We start from the raw sequence: 18,326 nt of genomic DNA on the forward strand, positions 1-18,326 counted from the left end.
TGGGTTGCAGGTTCGATCCTAACTCCAGTCGGGGCATGTGCAGGGGGCAATCAATGACGTGTCTCACGTTGATGTTTCTCTCCGTCCCCCCTGCCCCCACACACACACACACACCCTCCCTTCCAACCTCTCTAAAATTCAATGGAAAAAATATCCTCGGGTGAGGATTAACAACAACAAAAAGAAAGAAATAAACTCCACAAAGGCAAGGACATTTCTTTGATTGTGCTACAGCCTCAAGGCCTGAATAGAACCTACCCAGTACATTGTTGGGACAGAATAAATAAATACAATCCAGAAATGCCTGGGCTTAGAAAACAAAACCCTGAACAGCACAGAAGCCATCTCTTCTTTCCTACCAAGCAGGGCTTAATGCCCAGATTTCTTCAAAACAGTAGCAAGTATTTTAGGAAGCAAGCCAGAAGGACGTGACAAAATCCTCGCTTTTATAGGTAAACATGCAAGTTGAGTCATCACCTTCACATCAACCAGACCCATCATACAAAAGCACTTTTTTCCTGCTTTGAACCTCGAAAAATCCTAAAATATATATTACATAGATATTTTCTCCTTACAGATGAGGAAACAAGATCAGAGAAAACTGAGTCCACTGCCACCAAAATCATACAGCTATGACGTAGAGATAGTAGATTATGATCATTAGCTTAGTTGTTAAATTCAACTGGGTATGGAGGCAAATTTTTCTACTGATGTGGAGATTAGAAGAGTTAAACTAGCCCCCATCAACAGAAAATGTCAGGGAAACAAAACAAAACAAGGCAGGAGTGACACATACCCTTTTCCAGGCCCCAGTTTCGGAGAGCCCACGCCCTCTTTGGTCCGAGAAAGGATGTCTCTGACTCGGAGGGCAGCCAGTGGGTCTTTCTCTTTCCCCTTATCAGCCAAGGCAGTAGGACTGAGGTTCAATATGAGGAAAAGGCTGTTTAACAAGCACCAGGCACCGAGCAACTGGAAGTTCTGATAGTGCTGTTGAAAAAGGTATAAAAGGTAATTTTAAATAAATAAATAAGAAAAAGGCAGAAAAGAAAGATATGAACATTGATTGCTTATAGGCTACAAGACAGGAACACATCTTAGACGCTACAAGAGTGGAATGTAGCGGAGATGTGCTTCTTACCTCACCACCAGCCCGGCGAGAATTGCAGATTGCTTGTCCAATCATGTCATAAATTTCAAGCTGTCCAATATCAAACATACACAAAAATTTCAGCAAGCTGACATATTTCATTATACACAGCCTGTGGACCAAAGGGTCTCAAATCCGATTGCTGGTCAATGGCACATTGGGTTGCAGGTTCGATCCTAACTCCAGTCGGGGCATGTGCAGGGGGCAATCAATGACGTGTCTCACGTTGATGTTTCTCTCTCCGTCCCCCCTGCCCCCACACACACACACACCCTCCCTTCCAACCTCTCTAAAATTCAATGGAAATAATATCCTCGGGTGAGGATTAACAACAAAAAGAAAGAAACTCCACAAAGGCAAGGACATTGCTTTGACTGTGCTACAGCCTCAAGGCCTGAATAGAACCTACCTAGTACATTGTTGGGAAAGAATGAGTAAATACAATCCAGAAATGCCTGGACTTAGAAAACAAAACCCTGAACAGCACAGAAGCCATCTCTTCTTTCCTACCAAGCAGGGCTTAATGCCCCGATTTCTTCAAAACAGTAGCAAGTATTTTAGGAAGCAAGCCAGAAGGACGTGACAAAATCCTCGCTTTTATAGGTAAACATGCAAGTTGAGTCATCACCTTCAAATCAACCAAACCCATCATACGAAAGCACTTTTTTCCTGATTTGAACCTCGAAAAATCCTAAAATATATATTACATAGATATTTTCTCCTTACAGATGAGGAAACAAGATCAGAGAAAACTGAGTCCACTGCCACCAAAATCATACAGCTATGACGTAGAGATAGTAGATTATGATCATTAGCTTAGTTGTTAAATTCAACTGGGTATGGAGGCAAATTTTTCTACTGATGTGGAGATTAGAAGAGTTAAACTAGCCCCCATCAACAGAAAATGTCAGGGAAACCAAACAAAACAAGGCAGGAGTGACACATACCCTTTTCCAGGCCCCAGTTTCGGAGAGCCCACGCCCTCTTTGGTCCGAGAAAGGATGTCTCTGACTCGGAGGGCAGCCAGTGGGTCTTTCTCTTTCCCCTTATCAGCCAAGGCAGTAGGACTGAGGTTCAATATGAGGAAAAGGCTGTTTAACAAGCACCAGGCACCGAGCAACTGGAAGTTCTGATAGTGCTGTTGAAAAAGGTATAAAAGGTAATTTTAAATAAATAAATAAGAGAAAGGCAGAAAAGAAAGATATGAACATTGATTGCTTATAGGCTACAAGACAGGAACACATCTTAGACGCTACAAGAGTGGAATGTAGCAGAGATGTGCTTCTTACCTCACCACCAGCCCGGCGAGAACTGCAGATTGCTTGTCCAATCATGTCATAAATTTCAAGCTGTCCAATATCAAACATACACAAAAATTTGAGCAAGCTGACATATTTCATTATACACACTAAATCCTATCTCGATTAATTCAGCTTCGAGAGTTAAATATCCTCAAGTCACTTTCCAATGATACAACTGCATCACACCTTCCTTCATCTTCACACGGCATTGGCTCCCTCAGTTCACATCACCTCAGAGGTGTTCCCTCCACCCAATCTAAAGCAACACACCCAGGCCCAACATACCCAGATTGCTTTCTAACACATTTATTCATCCTATACACTTATCATTATTGGAAATTATCTTGTGTATTGTATGTCTCCACTAAAAGTACACTGACACATAGTAAGCCCTCAGATATATATGCTGATTGGATGACTCATCTTTTAAGGTCCACTGCCACCACAACATGGCAATGTTTTCTATAGGGTCAACCAATCTGCCAAATAAACAAACTGAATGCCTACCTCTTAGACCTAGAGAACTCCATGGCTTTTCCTCTACCAAGGAAGAAAGGAACTGGCCATAGTCTCTCATTTGAACAGTCAAGGCACCTGTAACCCCAGAGGGTGACTTACACATTTCTGGACAATCGTAGCTGCATCACTCTCATAGTCGTCTTCTTTGGAGCTCGTGGACCCTGTCCGCACTTGCTGAGTACTGCCCACATGAAGGATGGCCATACAGGTTGCCACACTCACACCTGAAAAAAGAAAGATGCACAGATTCCAATCATGGCATGGTCCGAAGAATCTACCAAAGCTGAAACAAAAAACCCACTCACAAGCAATTCAGTGATTTGATTACTCAAAGTAATTATTAGTGATCTGAGAATCCAGCTTCGTTGTGCAAAATAGACTGCAGGGTCATTAGACAAAAGGAGGCAATCATACTCCAAGGGTATTTACCTAAATGAGCGGAAAAACTGTCCACACAAAAACCTGCATACAGAAATTTATTGTATCTTTTACTCATAATCGCCAAGAAATAGAAGCAATCAAGATGTCCTTCAGAGGGTGAATGAAAAAACAAACTGTGGTACATATACAAGGAATATTATTCAGCAATAAAGAGATGAGCTATAAAGCCACAAAAAGACATGGAAGAAACTTAAATGCATATTCTAAGGGAAAAAAAAACAATCTGAAAAGATTACATACTATATGATTCTAACTATATGACAATCTGGAAAAGGTAAAACTAAGAAGACAATAAAAACATCAGTGGTTACTAGAGGTTGGGGATGAGGATAAGGAAGAGGCAACAGTTGCCGGAACCGGTTTGGCTCAGTGAATAGAGCGTCGGCCTGCTATACTAGGTGAAGTATAGGGGATTTTTAGAGCAAGGAAACTATTCTACATGATACAATGATTATGAATACATAATATTATGCATCTGCAACAGTATACTAGGTGAAGTATGGGGGATTTTTAGAGCAATGAAACTATCCTATATGATACAATGATTATGAATACATAATATTATGCATCTGTAAAAACACACATAGCTGTACAACACAAAAAGGGAACCCTAATCTAAACTATGAACTTCAGTTAATAATAATATATCAATACTGGTGCCTCAATCATAACAAATGTATCATATTAATGCAATGTTAATAAGAGAAAGTATGTGGGGGAGTGAAGGTATATGGAAACTATACAATCTGCTCAATTTTTCTGTAAACCTGAAACTGCTTTAAAAATAGAATTTATTGCCCTGGCCGGTGTGGCTCAGTTAGTTGGTCATCATCCTGTGCATCAAAATGTTGCTGGTTCAAGCAACAGAGGGCACATGCCCAGGTTGTAGGCTTAATCCCTGGTAGGGGGGTGCAAGAGGCAGCCAATCAACGTTTTGCTCTCACACTGATGTTTCTCTCTCTCTCCCTCTCCCATACTTTCTATCTAAAAATCAATTTAAAAAATACTTTAAAAAAATAAATAAAATCTGTTAATTTTAAAATATATTTTTAATGATTTTTATTATTTTTTTAAGATTTTGGGAAAAAATCCCACACTGTTTTTCTGGAAGGCATCAAGGACAAATTTCTTTCTTTAAATCTAACCCCAAGTGATCAAATTTCAACAACAAACCAAATCTGGGATCTTTCATCCAACTAGAATTTTTAAAGAATCTTTAATCCTTACTAACTAAACACACTGAAATCCATGTGGTATTCAAGAAATTTCCTGAAAATTGAAATTAATAAACCCCAAATTTAAAACTGCAAAGATCAGCGGTAGAGGACTAGCATATAAATACGGAAGTGGGCTTGGAGAGACTGCACGATCACATGCATCCTTAGCTTTCTACTCCCACTGCTGCTGCTCTAGCTCAGGCCATTAGTGTGTTCTTACCTGAGTGACTGCAAATTCCCTCTAACAGATCCTCCTGCCTCTACTACTTCCCCACACCAAAATATCCTGCATACTACTGCCTGAATGTTCTTCCTAAAATATAGCTCAGATCATAGCACCTTTCAAAATCTTTAATGATCTCTACTGTTAGAGGATGTGGTCCAAATGACTTAGACTGCATTCCTAAGCCCTCTGGGCTTGGGGCCTACTTTCTTGGAAGCTGTAACATTCACTAATCAACACACACACACACACACACACACACACCCCAGGATGTTCCCCAAGGTCTAGCATACTATTGGTCCTGCTTTTACCTCTGCCTAGGGATAGCCAAGCTAAAATCCTGCGTGCCCTACAAGATGCATCAACAGAACTTAATTCCTTCATGACTACTGCCTTCCTTAGTGGAAGTGCATTTAACGTTAGATTCCTATTTGAACAGGGATGTTCAACATAAGCTGTTCAAAGAATGTAGAAAGGTGACCAACTTCAGTAATTTCTTTGTGCCCCCAAAGTCAGACTTCCTAGACTGTTCAAATCCTCACTTACAGAACCAAGTAAACATCAGAAACGGTTATACCTTTCAAGACATTCCAGGATTATGATAGTTAAAAAGTCATGGCAACAATAACTTAAGAGAGTAAACACCAGCTGTCAGGCCCCAGTCTCAAGGCAGTGTGATCAAGAGGAAGGGGATTTTGTGGAAGCATGAAGAATAACATTCATCATATTTACCACCTGTTCTACAAAGCCTTCCTCAAACCTGCTCCCACAGCAACATCAATCGCTCCCTTCTTTGGGTGTCCCTAATATACTATACTTCTCTTATTGCCTTTAGCATCTCCTATTTTATATTATGCTATGTGGTTCTATCTGCTCTCCACTCTTGGGTATAGGTTCCTTGAGGGCAGGAATTACAGATGACTTACCTCAATATCCCAATAGCACTGGCATTTTGCTTTTCATACAGTAGACATTATCTGCACACACTATAAAACCAAATATGCACATAGCACAATGCTAGCTGTTAGTCAATAGGACAACCTACAAGATTCCTACTGAGACCTCATTTCACCTAGAAAGGATATTAGATGATCCCTGTGGGAAGGAAGGAAGCAAAGGTAAAGGGGGAGAGTGTATTTAGAAAGATCTCATGGTTTCTGGAAAGTATACCTGTGTTTGACTAAGAAAGTGAGATCAGACATAACTTCTCACCTGCATATAGACAACTTAGGCTGAGGACTGTCACATCTTGCAGACGAGAAGGATTGAGAGGTTCCAACACAGGTAGAGAAAGGGTATCCAATGCCATGGTTACATCGATCACCAGTGAATGAAAACTGGAATGTAATAGAAAAGATGAACGAAAGTGTCTCTTTGAATCGCTTGCTTCTATAATCTAAAAGTAGGCATGCCATAAAAACTACCCAGCTTCTCTCTTTTTAAGAACAGCATTCGACTGTAAAGTACATGTCCCCTGGAGCACCTTACCCATTACGAACAGCAGTGGCATCTGCTACTGTTGCGGGCATGATAAAGAAGGAATTTGCCAGCACTGCATCTTGAAACCGGTTGATGTAGCGTAGGAAATATGGCAGGTTCAAACAGACACGCAGTAGTTTCTCTGAGCCACCTGAATTAATGAAAAGGCTCGACCTTACAAACAAGCTTCTGTCTGCTCTTGGATTATTTTCCACTCAAGGAATATTTGAAAGCAGAGAAGCCAGTAGAGGAACCAATTAAGTGTCTTACCAAGCTCTTGAAGACTAGCCACATTCTGAGCTATGAACACATTCTTGGTTTTGATTGCAGAGGCTTGGTCTGTGGATGACTGCTCATCGTTTTCTCCTTCCACCTGAAGAGAAACAAAGGATGAGAAAAGCCTATCAAGATACGATCATCTGTTGACTGTTGGCCTGGAGTTCAGAACCGAACCAACTGTCCATACTAAGTAGCAACTTCATGGACACTCTTCAGACTCCCAGTTAATGAGAAGAGATTCCTCTCTAATGTTGGGGGAAATACAAGTCATTTTCTAAAAAGGAGGGGGGAAATATATAGCTTTAATATATTTTATATATCCTGCAACTACTATAGAGTGATGCCTTTCACAGAAAACATGCTTTACATTTGTTTATTCACATTGAGAAATGTTAGAAAATGGTCACAAAAATAATAATAACTGTGGACAGAGAAGTTGGGGTGAGTTTTACTTTTGTGTTTTTTTTGTTGCTGTTAATCCTCACCCAAGGATACCTTTTCCATTGATTTTTAAAGAGAATGGAAGGGAGGGAGGGGGAGAGAATATGGGAGAGACACATCGACTGGCTGCCTCCTGCACATGCCCAGACCAGTGCTAGGGATTGAACCCACAACCCAGGCCCTTCGGTGTGGGTAGATGCTCTAACCATTTAGCACACTGGCCAGGCCTTACTTTTCTTTTTGATTTGTATTCTTCAATTTTTTTCTACCATAGGCATGTATATCATTTTATATCAGAAATATAAAATATGTTTGTTACTTATTTTTCTAGTATTATCGTCTTAATAAGGACATTTGACTGAAATCACTCACCGGAGTCTGTGGGCCTACGGGCGGTGATGCTATAGTTCTAGGGTTGAAAACTGATGTCAGCTGGTTCAAAAAATTCATCTGTACCTCCTTCTGCCTCAGCTCTGGGCTTACTGGTGAGGCCAACTCTTTCTGATCTTCCACTGTGAAATACAAAAGCAAAAAGAGAGATGAGGAGAGTGCCCTTAGAAAGCAAAACAGGAAAAAGCAGGCCAGGGAAGTGGCCAAGTTACCAGGCCTGGCAAAGGAACACTCACCATCTGAGAGTGTCTTCACTGTTTGTGGCAGCTTGGCAGATTTCATCATTGCTGTAAACGTGATAATCTCAGTTCTGTCTAATCGGCTACAGCCAGTGCACAGGCCCTTGATGAGGAGAATCAAGTGTTTCTGAAAAGAAAACAAATTCAAATATGTCTTTTAGAAGATCCTACACTTTTGAGACTTCTAACTGGCATGGGACCAAATTTAGATTCCTACCAAGAACTGCAATCTTGGGTAAAAACACTAAAGCAGAGACAAGTTAATGGCCCTCTGACTGTATCTGGCTTGCAGGTTTGCCCTACATTTCTCACAAAGTTATTGGTTTTTAATTTGAAGTTTATACTAACTTTTTAAAACATGGAAGGTTTAACATACAAATCCAGATTTCTTATCTCTCTCAATAATTCACAAGATATAGCAATGAGCCTCCGAGTCTCCGTTACTACATGACAACAGTGAGCTGGAGCCAAATAGTGATTGGGCCCTTTATAGCTGGGTCATGTACCCATCTCGACTAGCACGCTTTACTCATTTTATGTTACTTACCTGGCACTGTAGACATGTAACTGGAATCCTTGAAAAAGCCTCTGCAGCCCTTTTTACCACAGATTAGAACACCACAGCCCCAGTTCAGCCCACTGCCTGTTTCTGTAAATAAAGTTCACTGGACCACAGTAATGCTCATGCATTTACGTAGTGTCTGTGTCTGCCTTCACACCACAAAGGCAGAGCTTGGAAAGGCAGAGACTAGTTGCAACAAGGACTGGATGGTCAACAAACTATTTACTATCTGGCCTATTACAGAAAAAGTTTATCAACCCCTGCTCTATGCCACCCCTTCTCCATCATTCCACTAGTCAATCACAATCCTACCTCAGAATAAGAGCCAGAGATGAGCCCATCACTCTCACCTGGGACACAGCACAAGCCTCATCTGGATTCTCCAGGCGTAGGAGAGAAAACTCAATCAGGACTTTACAGGCTGCTGCCACCGACTGAAGTTGGTTCCGGGGAACTGAGAAAGTAATAAGCTTTACTTAACCTCAAATTTCTGTAACTCACTTCAGCCTCACAGTCAATTAATCAAACAAAACATTCATTGAGCTCCATATATTCAACATTTCCAATATTTCCATGATAATAATTGTTCAGAACCAACAACCCAAGGGAGCACAAGAGCATCTTGGCATTGAAAACCATCAATTGCTTACAAATCAACTTACCTTATATTTACTAGAAATGAAAATAATTATAATAAGAAATACAGTGGGGCCTTGACTTACGAGTGTCCCGACTAACGAGTTTTTCGAGATACGAGCCATCTCTCGGCCGATTTTTTGCTTTGAGTTGCGAGCTAAAATTCGGGTTACGAGCCAGCTTCAGATACCCCACCGCTAGTTGGCGCAGCGAACGTCACAGTGAACGCCACAACATCAGCCCAGCATCACGTGTCTCACTTGTTCACTTCTTGATTTGACATATGAGTAATTTGAGTTACGAGCTCCGTCACGGAACGAATTAAACTCGTAAGTCAAGGCCCCACTGTACATCATTGTAAGCACCAAGAACTGCAAGTATATTAACTCAGTCCTTAAACCAATTCTCTGAGGTTGGTATTATTGTTATCTGCTCTCCCTCCTTTTTTTTTTTTTTTTTTTAACATAACCATAGAGAGGTTAAATGGCTTGCCCACAGTCACACAGCCAGAGTCAAATTCAGGAAGTCTGGCTCTAGAGTTCACGCCCTTAGCCACAAAACTATACTACCTCTTTTTCCCCATAGATTCTAAATGCCTTTTTGCAAGGGGCTCCCTATACAACGTTCCTTCAAGTTAAAAGTAATTTTTTCACCAGTAGCCAGTGCCTATAATAAACCACATTGGACACTAAAAGATTATTCAGCAACCCTGGAACTTCCTTTCATTTTACTTGCTTAGAATCTATTTCAGTAAACAAATCGTTACAATTTTTCAGAACTATATGAGTTAGAATTTTCATTAAAAATCTGAAAATGCAAAAATCCAGAAATAGTGAAAAATAAGAGCTTGGTCACTTTTTGAGTAGAAAAATTTAGAAGATAGAGACTTGAAGTAGAAATCTTTCAAATACCAGAGGACACAAAAGGAGAATTCTCTTTCTCACCAAAACCAAGTAAGGAATAGAGCCTTAGTTACTGGCTGCCAACCCCAGGTTGAGACCCACCTATCCCCCTAACTACCCCAGAAATGAACACACTAGTAAGTGCATTTATGAAGTCAAAAAAATGCTTCTGATTACGAAGGTAAAGAAGGTAAACTTAATGGGATATGAACAGGTGTCCAAAGGAAGTAGTTCTTAAATCCTCTTGGTTGGTCTAGGTCAGGGGTCCTCAAACTACGGCCCGCGGGCCACATGCAAATACAAATATTGTATTTGTTCCCGTTTTGTTTTTTTACTTCAAAATAAGATATGTGCAGTGTGCATAGGAATTTGTTCATAGTTTTTTTTTAAACTATAGTCCGGCCCTCCAACGGTCTGAGGGACAGTGAACTGGCCCCTGTTTAAGAAGTTTGAGGCCCCCTGGTCTAGGTAAAGAACTTGCAGAGCCTGATCACACCGACAGTTGCGAGCTTTACTTAACCTCAAACTTCTGTAACTCACTTCAGCCTCACAGTCAATATATCAAACAACACATGTATTGAATGAACTCTTGGTGAACAGGTCAAAAGTGCTAAAATACAGACTTCATTAAAACTTGTTCAGGCACCCTCGCAGGAGGATACACAACCCCCTACTCACAAGCCCTCGGGAGAGAGTGACAAGAGTGGAATACTTACTGAGGCTGCAAACCGTTGTAATATAGTGTGTAGAAAGTGCAACAAAAGATGAGTAGAATGGCTCATACTGCTTCTCATGGTGCAGGATTTCTGATTCACTACGAAGAAAATAATTTGGCCAAGATTTATTTAGTGCTTACCATATGCCAGATACCCTACCCATTCATTTATAGGTATTATCTTACTTAATTCTTATAGCAACCTTACTTGGAAGGCACTGTTATCATCCCTACATTCAAGACTGAGAATGTGAAGCTTAGAGAATTAAAATTAAGTACCTGTTCAAGGTATCTGGTTTAGTGAATGGCAAAGGCTAAAGGAAATTCAAGTAAAAACATAACAGGATACCATTTTGTCCTATATTACTGATTGGCAAAGACCAAAATCTAATAATAACGTGTATTTGCCAAAAGGGGTAGCCCAAAGCCCTTAAAATACTGTTCGTGGTAATACAGATTACAGTGATCCCTTATGAAGACCAAACAAGACTAGTCCATATGCAATAACTTTATAAACAATCAGTAACTCAAGGGAGGAAATAATCTAATTGTTGCCCAAATCAGATGCTAAGCCACAATCCATGAAACAAGAAGGCAAAAGACTAAACTGTATTTTATTAACAAGCAGAGCAATGTGGTTACATAGTTTCCTCAATGAGTTAATTCTCTAACCACAAGTATCAGCCTAGGAAGGGAAATGTAAACAGTAAGGATTCTACCCACATGCCAAAACAACACAGAAGCCAAAAAGCCAAGCTCAAGATTCAGAAGGTGCCAATGTGAATGATGAACTACCTCAAATAGCACTTAAGAGTCTGGCATTGCAAACATTTTGCTATTTGGGGATTTATCATGGATAAATGGGTACTTATCAAAGATCAGTTACTTATCTTGTAACAACTCCTTCACCAAGAAAAAGTATTTAAGGAACACACGATGTACAAGGACCTTCCTGCCCACCAACGATCATTTCTCCTTATTTGTCAGGTTAACAAAAAGGAGGAAACAAAAACCTTTAAACCAAGTAGCAAAGTTCCTAGTGACCATCACATTAATAAGGGACATACCACATTCATCAGAAAACTCCCTGCTAAATTCCCTTACTTCTACATTTACTTAGTTGTTCCTTTACTTCCATCCTTATGCTTTCTTATTCATTGTTCTAAAGTTTTTCCACCCCATAATTTGGTGTATTTCACTGAGTTGTTAATCTTCTCTGCTTTATTTCAAAACTTCAGAGTTGCTTACCCCCATGTTTTCTGTTGAATAGGTTTATCAAAACTACAAAAAACAAACAAAAAAACCCGGCCACCCAAAGGATGAACTTACTCTGTTTTCATTCCCAGTCAATGAAACAGATGCAAAATATATGAATAAACTCATTTAATTATCTGGTTCAATGTTGCCCCAATATGATTTAACAAACCCTATTCCTGCCCTAGAAAACACAATTGCCTTATTCCAATAAAGAAACAAGAATGCACTTTGCACCTCCTAGCAGTGGGCAAGAAGACACCCGATGGGCGGTGTTGCTCTTCTATCTGTCAGAGGCTAAGCAGACATACAGTCCTTAGTTCATCCTAGCTTGATGCCTGTGTTGGTGGCCAGAGCTGTTTCATGCCTGGAGCACTTCTAAATAAATAAATAAATAAATAAATAAATAAATAAATAAATAAAAAAGAATGCACTTTGGGGGAAAGATGGACACTAGCATAGGAGGGGGGAAATGGAGCAGTCTTGAGCTCCACTTATAATTTGCTTAGGGCAAATTAAGGATAAACCTGAGGAAATTAGTTTTCAAACCACTTGGAGGGAATAGACATGTGGTCAATAACAATGTCATATCTCTTGACTTTAAAGAAACAAGTATGTATGAGTCACCTAATAAAGATGTGCTGCCACACTTCCTGACCCCATCCGCATTCCCTAAGAACCTGATGGCTAGCAGAGAATGGAAAGAAATGAAAAAAAAAAAAATGGAATAAGGGACAAGAAGTTAGGTAGGAAGGGGAAGGATGAAGAAATTGGAGATAGATCTAACACAGAGGGAGAAAAATAAAAAGACTTAAAAATTCTTTCCTCTGGGCAGTGAGGCTATCTTCCTCAAACATCTGATCTGCTTCTTCTAACTTTGCAACAGCACCACTGACACACTGCTGCAAGACGGGGTGTTCATATTCCACACAAAATAAATGTGATGCAGAGTACAGAGGGGAACAGCAGCTAAGCAGCCAGGTCAGAGAAATCCACTTCGACATGTAAATAAAAAGAACTGGAAGGGTCTGGATATGTCTAGCTTTTTTTTAGGAAGAGGTAGAAATCTGAGAGGGCAAAATAAAAGATGAAGGATTCACCTCCCTTCTCCCTCTTAGATTACATACTTTTCAAATCTTTTGGGGGAACTTTGGAAACTCCACTAAGCCCTTTTACCTCACCTCATCAGAATCATAAACTCCAAGTATAGAATCCGTTGTTTACTTGTTTCATGATACAATCATGAAACAAATAAGCATAATGAATCCATTAATGAATTATATTTTAAAATAGCATATGTTTATTGAACATCTGCTCTATGCCACATTTAATACATATTAACCAAAGAACTGGAAGCTTTCAGATATGTCCCTCACATTCTTGACAAACCTGGGGTGAATGTGACACTAAGACAGGGAACATTAACTAGTACCAGAACTAATTTCACAGTGACACTCTATCAGTTGGTGGTGGGCTTTTTTTCTATAGTCAATCACAAACATATGTCCGATAGCATATAAATGCAAAAGAGCATGGCATTAGCATCCCTCTCTCCCTTTCAAGACCTTTAGGAAATGGCCCTAGCTGGTAGCATCGGCCTGCTGCAGACTGAAGGGTCCTGGGTTCCAGTCAAGGGCACATGCCCGGGTTGCAGGCTCAATCCCCAGTAGGGGGCGTGCAGGAAGCAGCCGATAAATGGTTCTCTCTCATCATTGGTGTCTCTATCTCTCTCTCCCTCTCCCTTCCTCTCTGAAATCAATAAAAATACATTAAAAAAAGATTTTTAGGAAATGACTCTGCATTATCTAATGAGGCTGTTGCAACAGCTTCTGCCTTCCCAAGTAGGTCTCTCTGGCTTAAATTTTATCAAATAACTGGGAGGCAGAGACTCAAAGAGGCTTATCACTAGGGAGGCCAGGACAGCCTAAGAAGGACTGGCTCAGAGGAAAGAGGCAATTTGTTTTTGTGATCAACAAAGAGTCCATCAAATTGTTCAGACAGCCATGCTCACCACCATATCTTGCGTAAAGTTAAGAAAGGATTTTTTTTATAGTACCTTAAAACATAAGGCTACATTCAGCAATTATATTAATTCCACGGGTAATATGTGCTCCATTAAGCTAGTTCTAGCTCTATTTCTGGTCTGGAAGAGTAATGGTGTTTAAAAGACTTTCAGTCTTTACTACTAAAAGACATGCTAGCCACAGACAGTAAAAATAAAAATAACTCCCCTTTCTGGGGGAGCGGGTGCAAGCTAGAAGGGGTCAATGGGGGATAAAGGGGAACATCTGTAATACTTTCAACCATAAAGATATTAAAAATAGCCCTAACCGGTTTGGCTCAGTGGATAGAGCGTCGGCCTGCGGACTGAAGGGTCCCAGGTTCGGAACATCTGTAATACTTTCAACCATAAAGATATTAAAAATAGCCCTAACCGGTTTGGCTCAGTGGATAGAGCGTCGGCCTGCGGACTGAAAGGTCCCAGGTTCAATTCCAGTCAAGGGCATGTACCTTGGTTGCAGGCACATCCCCAGTGGGGGGTGTGCAGGAGGCAGCTGAGCTGATCGATGTTTCTCTCTCATGGATGTTTCTAACTCTCTATCTCTCTCTCCCTTCCTCTCTGTAAAAAATAAATAAAATAAAATATTTTAAGATATTAAAAATAACTCCCCTTTAAAGTAAACTCAGATTACCTTTTTCTTTTAAAAATCCAATGACACTTTCGAAAATACCTTCCCAGTTTATTCATGCTAATCCATTCCTCCTTTGTTTCCTTAGTTTGGTTACCAAGCCAAATATAACAGGGTCTGGACCTAGGAATTTTTTTTTAGCTACCTTTTCTTCTAATCCAAAGGTCAATTCCAACTATAAAAGTATGAAAGAACAGGGGCAGAAAGCAGAATAGTAGGGTACTGAGCAGTCTCTTAAGACATTTGTCATCATCCCCAATAGTCAGAAAAGGAGGAATTCAATGGGTTAATAGGCTGCCAGATAGAAAGTAAGAGCTGGCATGATGGAACCAGGACATCAGAAAGGGAAACAGAAAGTAGCCAGATTGCAACAGAAAAATAGAAGATCCCTGGAGGCAAGGAAGAAAAGCATAGCAGGCAGACCAGGAAAAAACCCACAGGAGCTGAAGATGAAAGCGAAACCACAGAAGTAAAGCAGCAGCCTGGGCACCTAAGCAAGCCCCCCACAGCACCTGCACAGCACGGGCTCCGATCTGGTCCTATACTCAGTGGCCATAGCTTGATATTCAAGAAATACTTCCATCGTTCTGACACCCTCATTTCATTTTTTTGAAAGGCAAATAAAACTTGAGAAACACAATACTGACAGCACAGTACTAATTTTTGTGTTCCAAATCAGGGGTTGGCAAACTATGGCCTGCAGGCCAAATTCAGCCAATAGCCTGTTTATACAGTCCACATTTAAGCATGGTTTTTGTGGCCCTAGCCAGTTTAGCTCAGTGGATAGAGCATCAGCCTGTGGACTGAAGGGTCCCAGGCTCAATTCCGCTCAAGGACATATGCCCCAGTTGTGGGCTCAATCCCCAGTAGGGGGCATGCAGGAAGCAGCTGATCAATGATTCTCTCTTATCATTGATGTTTCTCTCTCCCTCTCCCTTCCTCTCTGAAATCAATAATATACATCCTATATAATAAAAGGGTAATATGCAAATCGACCAAACAGGGGAACAGAACGAGGGGTTGCTATGACGTGCACTACCAGGAGGCAGACACTCAATGCAGGAGCTGCCCCCTGGTGGTCAGTGCGCTCCCACAGGGGGATAGCAGCTCAGCCAGAAGCCAGGCTCATGGCTGGCGAGTGCAGTGCTGGTGACCAGAGCCTCTCCAGGGCAGTGCTAAGGATGTCCAACTGCCAGCTTAGGCCTGTGGAGAGGGGACCTAAGCCCTCAGTTGGACATCCCCTGAGGGCTCCCAGATTGCAAGTGGGTGCAGGCCTGGCTGAGGGACCACCCCCCCACCCCTCCCAAGTACATGATTTTCGTGCACCAGGCCTCTAGTGTGTATATAAACTATAAAAGGATTTTGTGGAATCTAATGAGCAAAATAAACTAAGAAAAAAATAGAAACAGACTAATAAATATAGAGAACAGACTAACAGCTGTCAGAGAGGAGGCGAGGTGGAGAGCTGGGTGAAAAAGATGAGGGGATTAAGCAAAATACAACAACAATACTCATAGACAAAGACAACAGTGTGGTGATTACCAGAGGGAAAGGGAGTTGAGGGGAAATAGAAGAGGGTAAAGGAGGGATAAATGGTGATGGAAGGAGACTTGACTTTGGTAGTGAACACACACTACAATATACAGATGATGTTTTATAAAATCGTACACTTGAAATCTATATAACTTTATTAATCAATGTCACCCCAATAAGCTCAATCCAAAATTTTTTTAAAGCATGGTTTTGACATTTATTAATGGCTGAAGAAAATCAAAGGAATAACATTTTATAACATGAAATTCACACTGTGGTGACCACAAGTAAGATTTGGGAACACCGCCAAGCCGCCCATTAGGGGGCCAAGGTGACTAGTCTATAAGGAGACTATATGGCTTGCAAATGTCTGACTCCTTAAGAAAGTGTGCCAACCTCTGCTCTGCACCAAACTTAACACTGAATATGGTTAGTTGTTTTTAACTACAAGAACTTGTAAGCCAGATGTTTCTTTTGGAAATTTTTCTTAAGATCACATTCTTCTCATAAAGTCTGAAGAGGACACATAGGCTTTCAAAGTTAACTGAGCCACAAAAATCAGAACAAAGACTTTGAGGCTCTCACCTTCCAATAAAAGTTTGTTACTAAACAGCCATCAGTTTGGACCTCTTTTCTAAACCATGAAGAGAGGTCTTATGAGTGTCCACAAACTCCGGCAGCTCTGATTATCGTAGCTAACATAGAATGTAGGAGGGGCCACCATTACTTATGTGGTGAAATTCAAACCCAGTTTGATGCATTTGGTTTTGGCTCCTTCTACAGGTTGGAGGAAGCTGCTTAACTATTATAGTTTTAAAAGGCATGGGCCCATCCCTGGCCAGTTGCTCAGTGGTTAGAGCATCGGACCAAGGACTGAAGCGTCTCGGGATCAATTCCTGGTCTAGGGCACATACCTAGGTTGCAGGTTTGTTCATTTGATCCCTGGCCGGATCCGGGTAGGAGTGGGAGGCAACCAATCAATGTGTCTCTCTCACATCAATTTTTTTCTCCCTCTCCCTCCCCTCTCTCTTCCACCCTCTCTGAAAAAAAATCAATGGAAAATAATAATAATAAAAGGCATGGGCCCAGAATAGCAGATGTATGGGAGGGTGTCAACAAATGACTTATAACCTACTCAGCTCACTGCCACAAAAACATAAAAGTAAATATTCTTTTAAAAGCATAGCACTGTCCATTATAAGTAACGTGACTGACGAGTATAATTCAGAAAAAAATACCACTAATCCAAATGTTTCAAACAGTTAAAAAGTGGCTACATAATTTCAGAGCAGTATTTTTTATACTTGTTTACATCTCCAGAACATTCTTGGCTTAATAATTATATAGAAAGATCCAGTCTGTAAAGTTAACTGTGACCAAAACTGTTACCAAACCCAACTATTATTTCATTATTTCTTTTTTAAAAGTGCATCCAAAGCAACACAAACCTAACAATAAGCACTGTAATAAAATATTTCAAATCATGGCCTTTCCTTTAGTAATAAATAGCAATTTCTAACCTTCTGGGTAACAATTAGATATACTCTTGTTGGCACGAAGCTAAAATGACCCAGTTAGCGACTGCGGGGAGCTGCTGAAGCAAGGAAGGGTTGGCTAGAAAAATGAAAAGGAGACTGGCCTTAAAAGCACGTCTACCATTGCGCTGATGAAAGACTGCTCCGAGCCAGGTAAGTCCGGCAGAGGCAAGCACCGCCCTCCCATGAACATAACCCTCGCCGTCTCAGAATCTCTGCACACAAGGGCCAACCCATCGACGGGGTCCCCCCCACCTGGAAAGGAGTCTGAAGCTACGTTATTGAGAGAGAACGAGAACACAGAGCCTTTGGGGAGATGACCTCTCAGACGCACACACGGAAATGCTCTCGACCCCGACCGTTATGGCAGACACACACAGTAAGGGCAGCCCTCGACAAAAACCACCCACGGTCCCCAGTGGCTTCAGGCGCAGAAACAGCACGTGCCCCGGTGGCTACAGCCCCTCGGGGAGACCGTTATCCAATTGGGCGGTGGGCCCCCAACTTCAGCCCCGGGCTCCGCTGGGGCCTAAGCGAGGGGCCTGAGTGCCGGCGAGAAATGCAAACTCATCAGCGCTTTGACCTCAGCGCAGGGGGCAGCACGGGGGACACTCCCCTCCCGGCCAGGTGCATCGCGGGGTCACTCACTCACGAACCGGGGCGACCGCTCCCTCCCGAGAGGCCGCCCTCCGAAGTCCTGCTCTGGAGGGAAACTGAGGCACGGATGATTTTCATAGGCTGGTAGAAGGCGCCCCGGACAAGCCCACGTCTACCACGGCCGCGGAGCCCCGAAGCCATGGCTGGGGCGGAGGTCCCCGCTGGG

At 41.5% G+C, this 18,326-nt stretch overlaps 1 protein-coding gene across 1 annotated transcript in view; it reads right to left on the bottom strand.

The window, feature by feature from the left end:
* LOC106724205 (E3 ubiquitin-protein ligase UBR4-like) overlaps positions 1 to 11,461 on the bottom strand; it is a 34,157-nt gene extending 22,696 nt beyond the window's left edge. Inside the window, exons 1-11 of the mRNA XM_014530641.1 lie at positions 11,452 to 11,461; positions 10,493 to 10,627; positions 8,589 to 8,692; positions 7,674 to 7,803; positions 7,420 to 7,559; positions 6,598 to 6,700; positions 6,337 to 6,478; positions 6,061 to 6,185; positions 3,067 to 3,191; positions 1,139 to 1,198; positions 797 to 987 (exon numbers count right to left, since the gene is read on the bottom strand). Coding sequence (XP_014386127.1) covers positions 797 to 987; positions 1,139 to 1,198; positions 3,067 to 3,191; positions 6,061 to 6,185; positions 6,337 to 6,478; positions 6,598 to 6,700; positions 7,420 to 7,559; positions 7,674 to 7,803; positions 8,589 to 8,692; positions 10,493 to 10,627; positions 11,452 to 11,461 — 1,265 coding nt within the window. The remainder of the gene's footprint in view (positions 1 to 796; positions 988 to 1,138; positions 1,199 to 3,066; positions 3,192 to 6,060; positions 6,186 to 6,336; positions 6,479 to 6,597; positions 6,701 to 7,419; positions 7,560 to 7,673; positions 7,804 to 8,588; positions 8,693 to 10,492; positions 10,628 to 11,451) is intronic.
* Positions 11,462 to 18,326: the final 6,865 nt, after the last annotated feature.

Source organism: Myotis brandtii, unplaced genomic scaffold (assembly GCF_000412655.1).
Source record: "Myotis brandtii unplaced genomic scaffold, ASM41265v1 scaffold754, whole genome shotgun sequence".
NCBI classification, from domain to species: domain Eukaryota; kingdom Metazoa; phylum Chordata; class Mammalia; order Chiroptera; family Vespertilionidae; genus Myotis; species Myotis brandtii.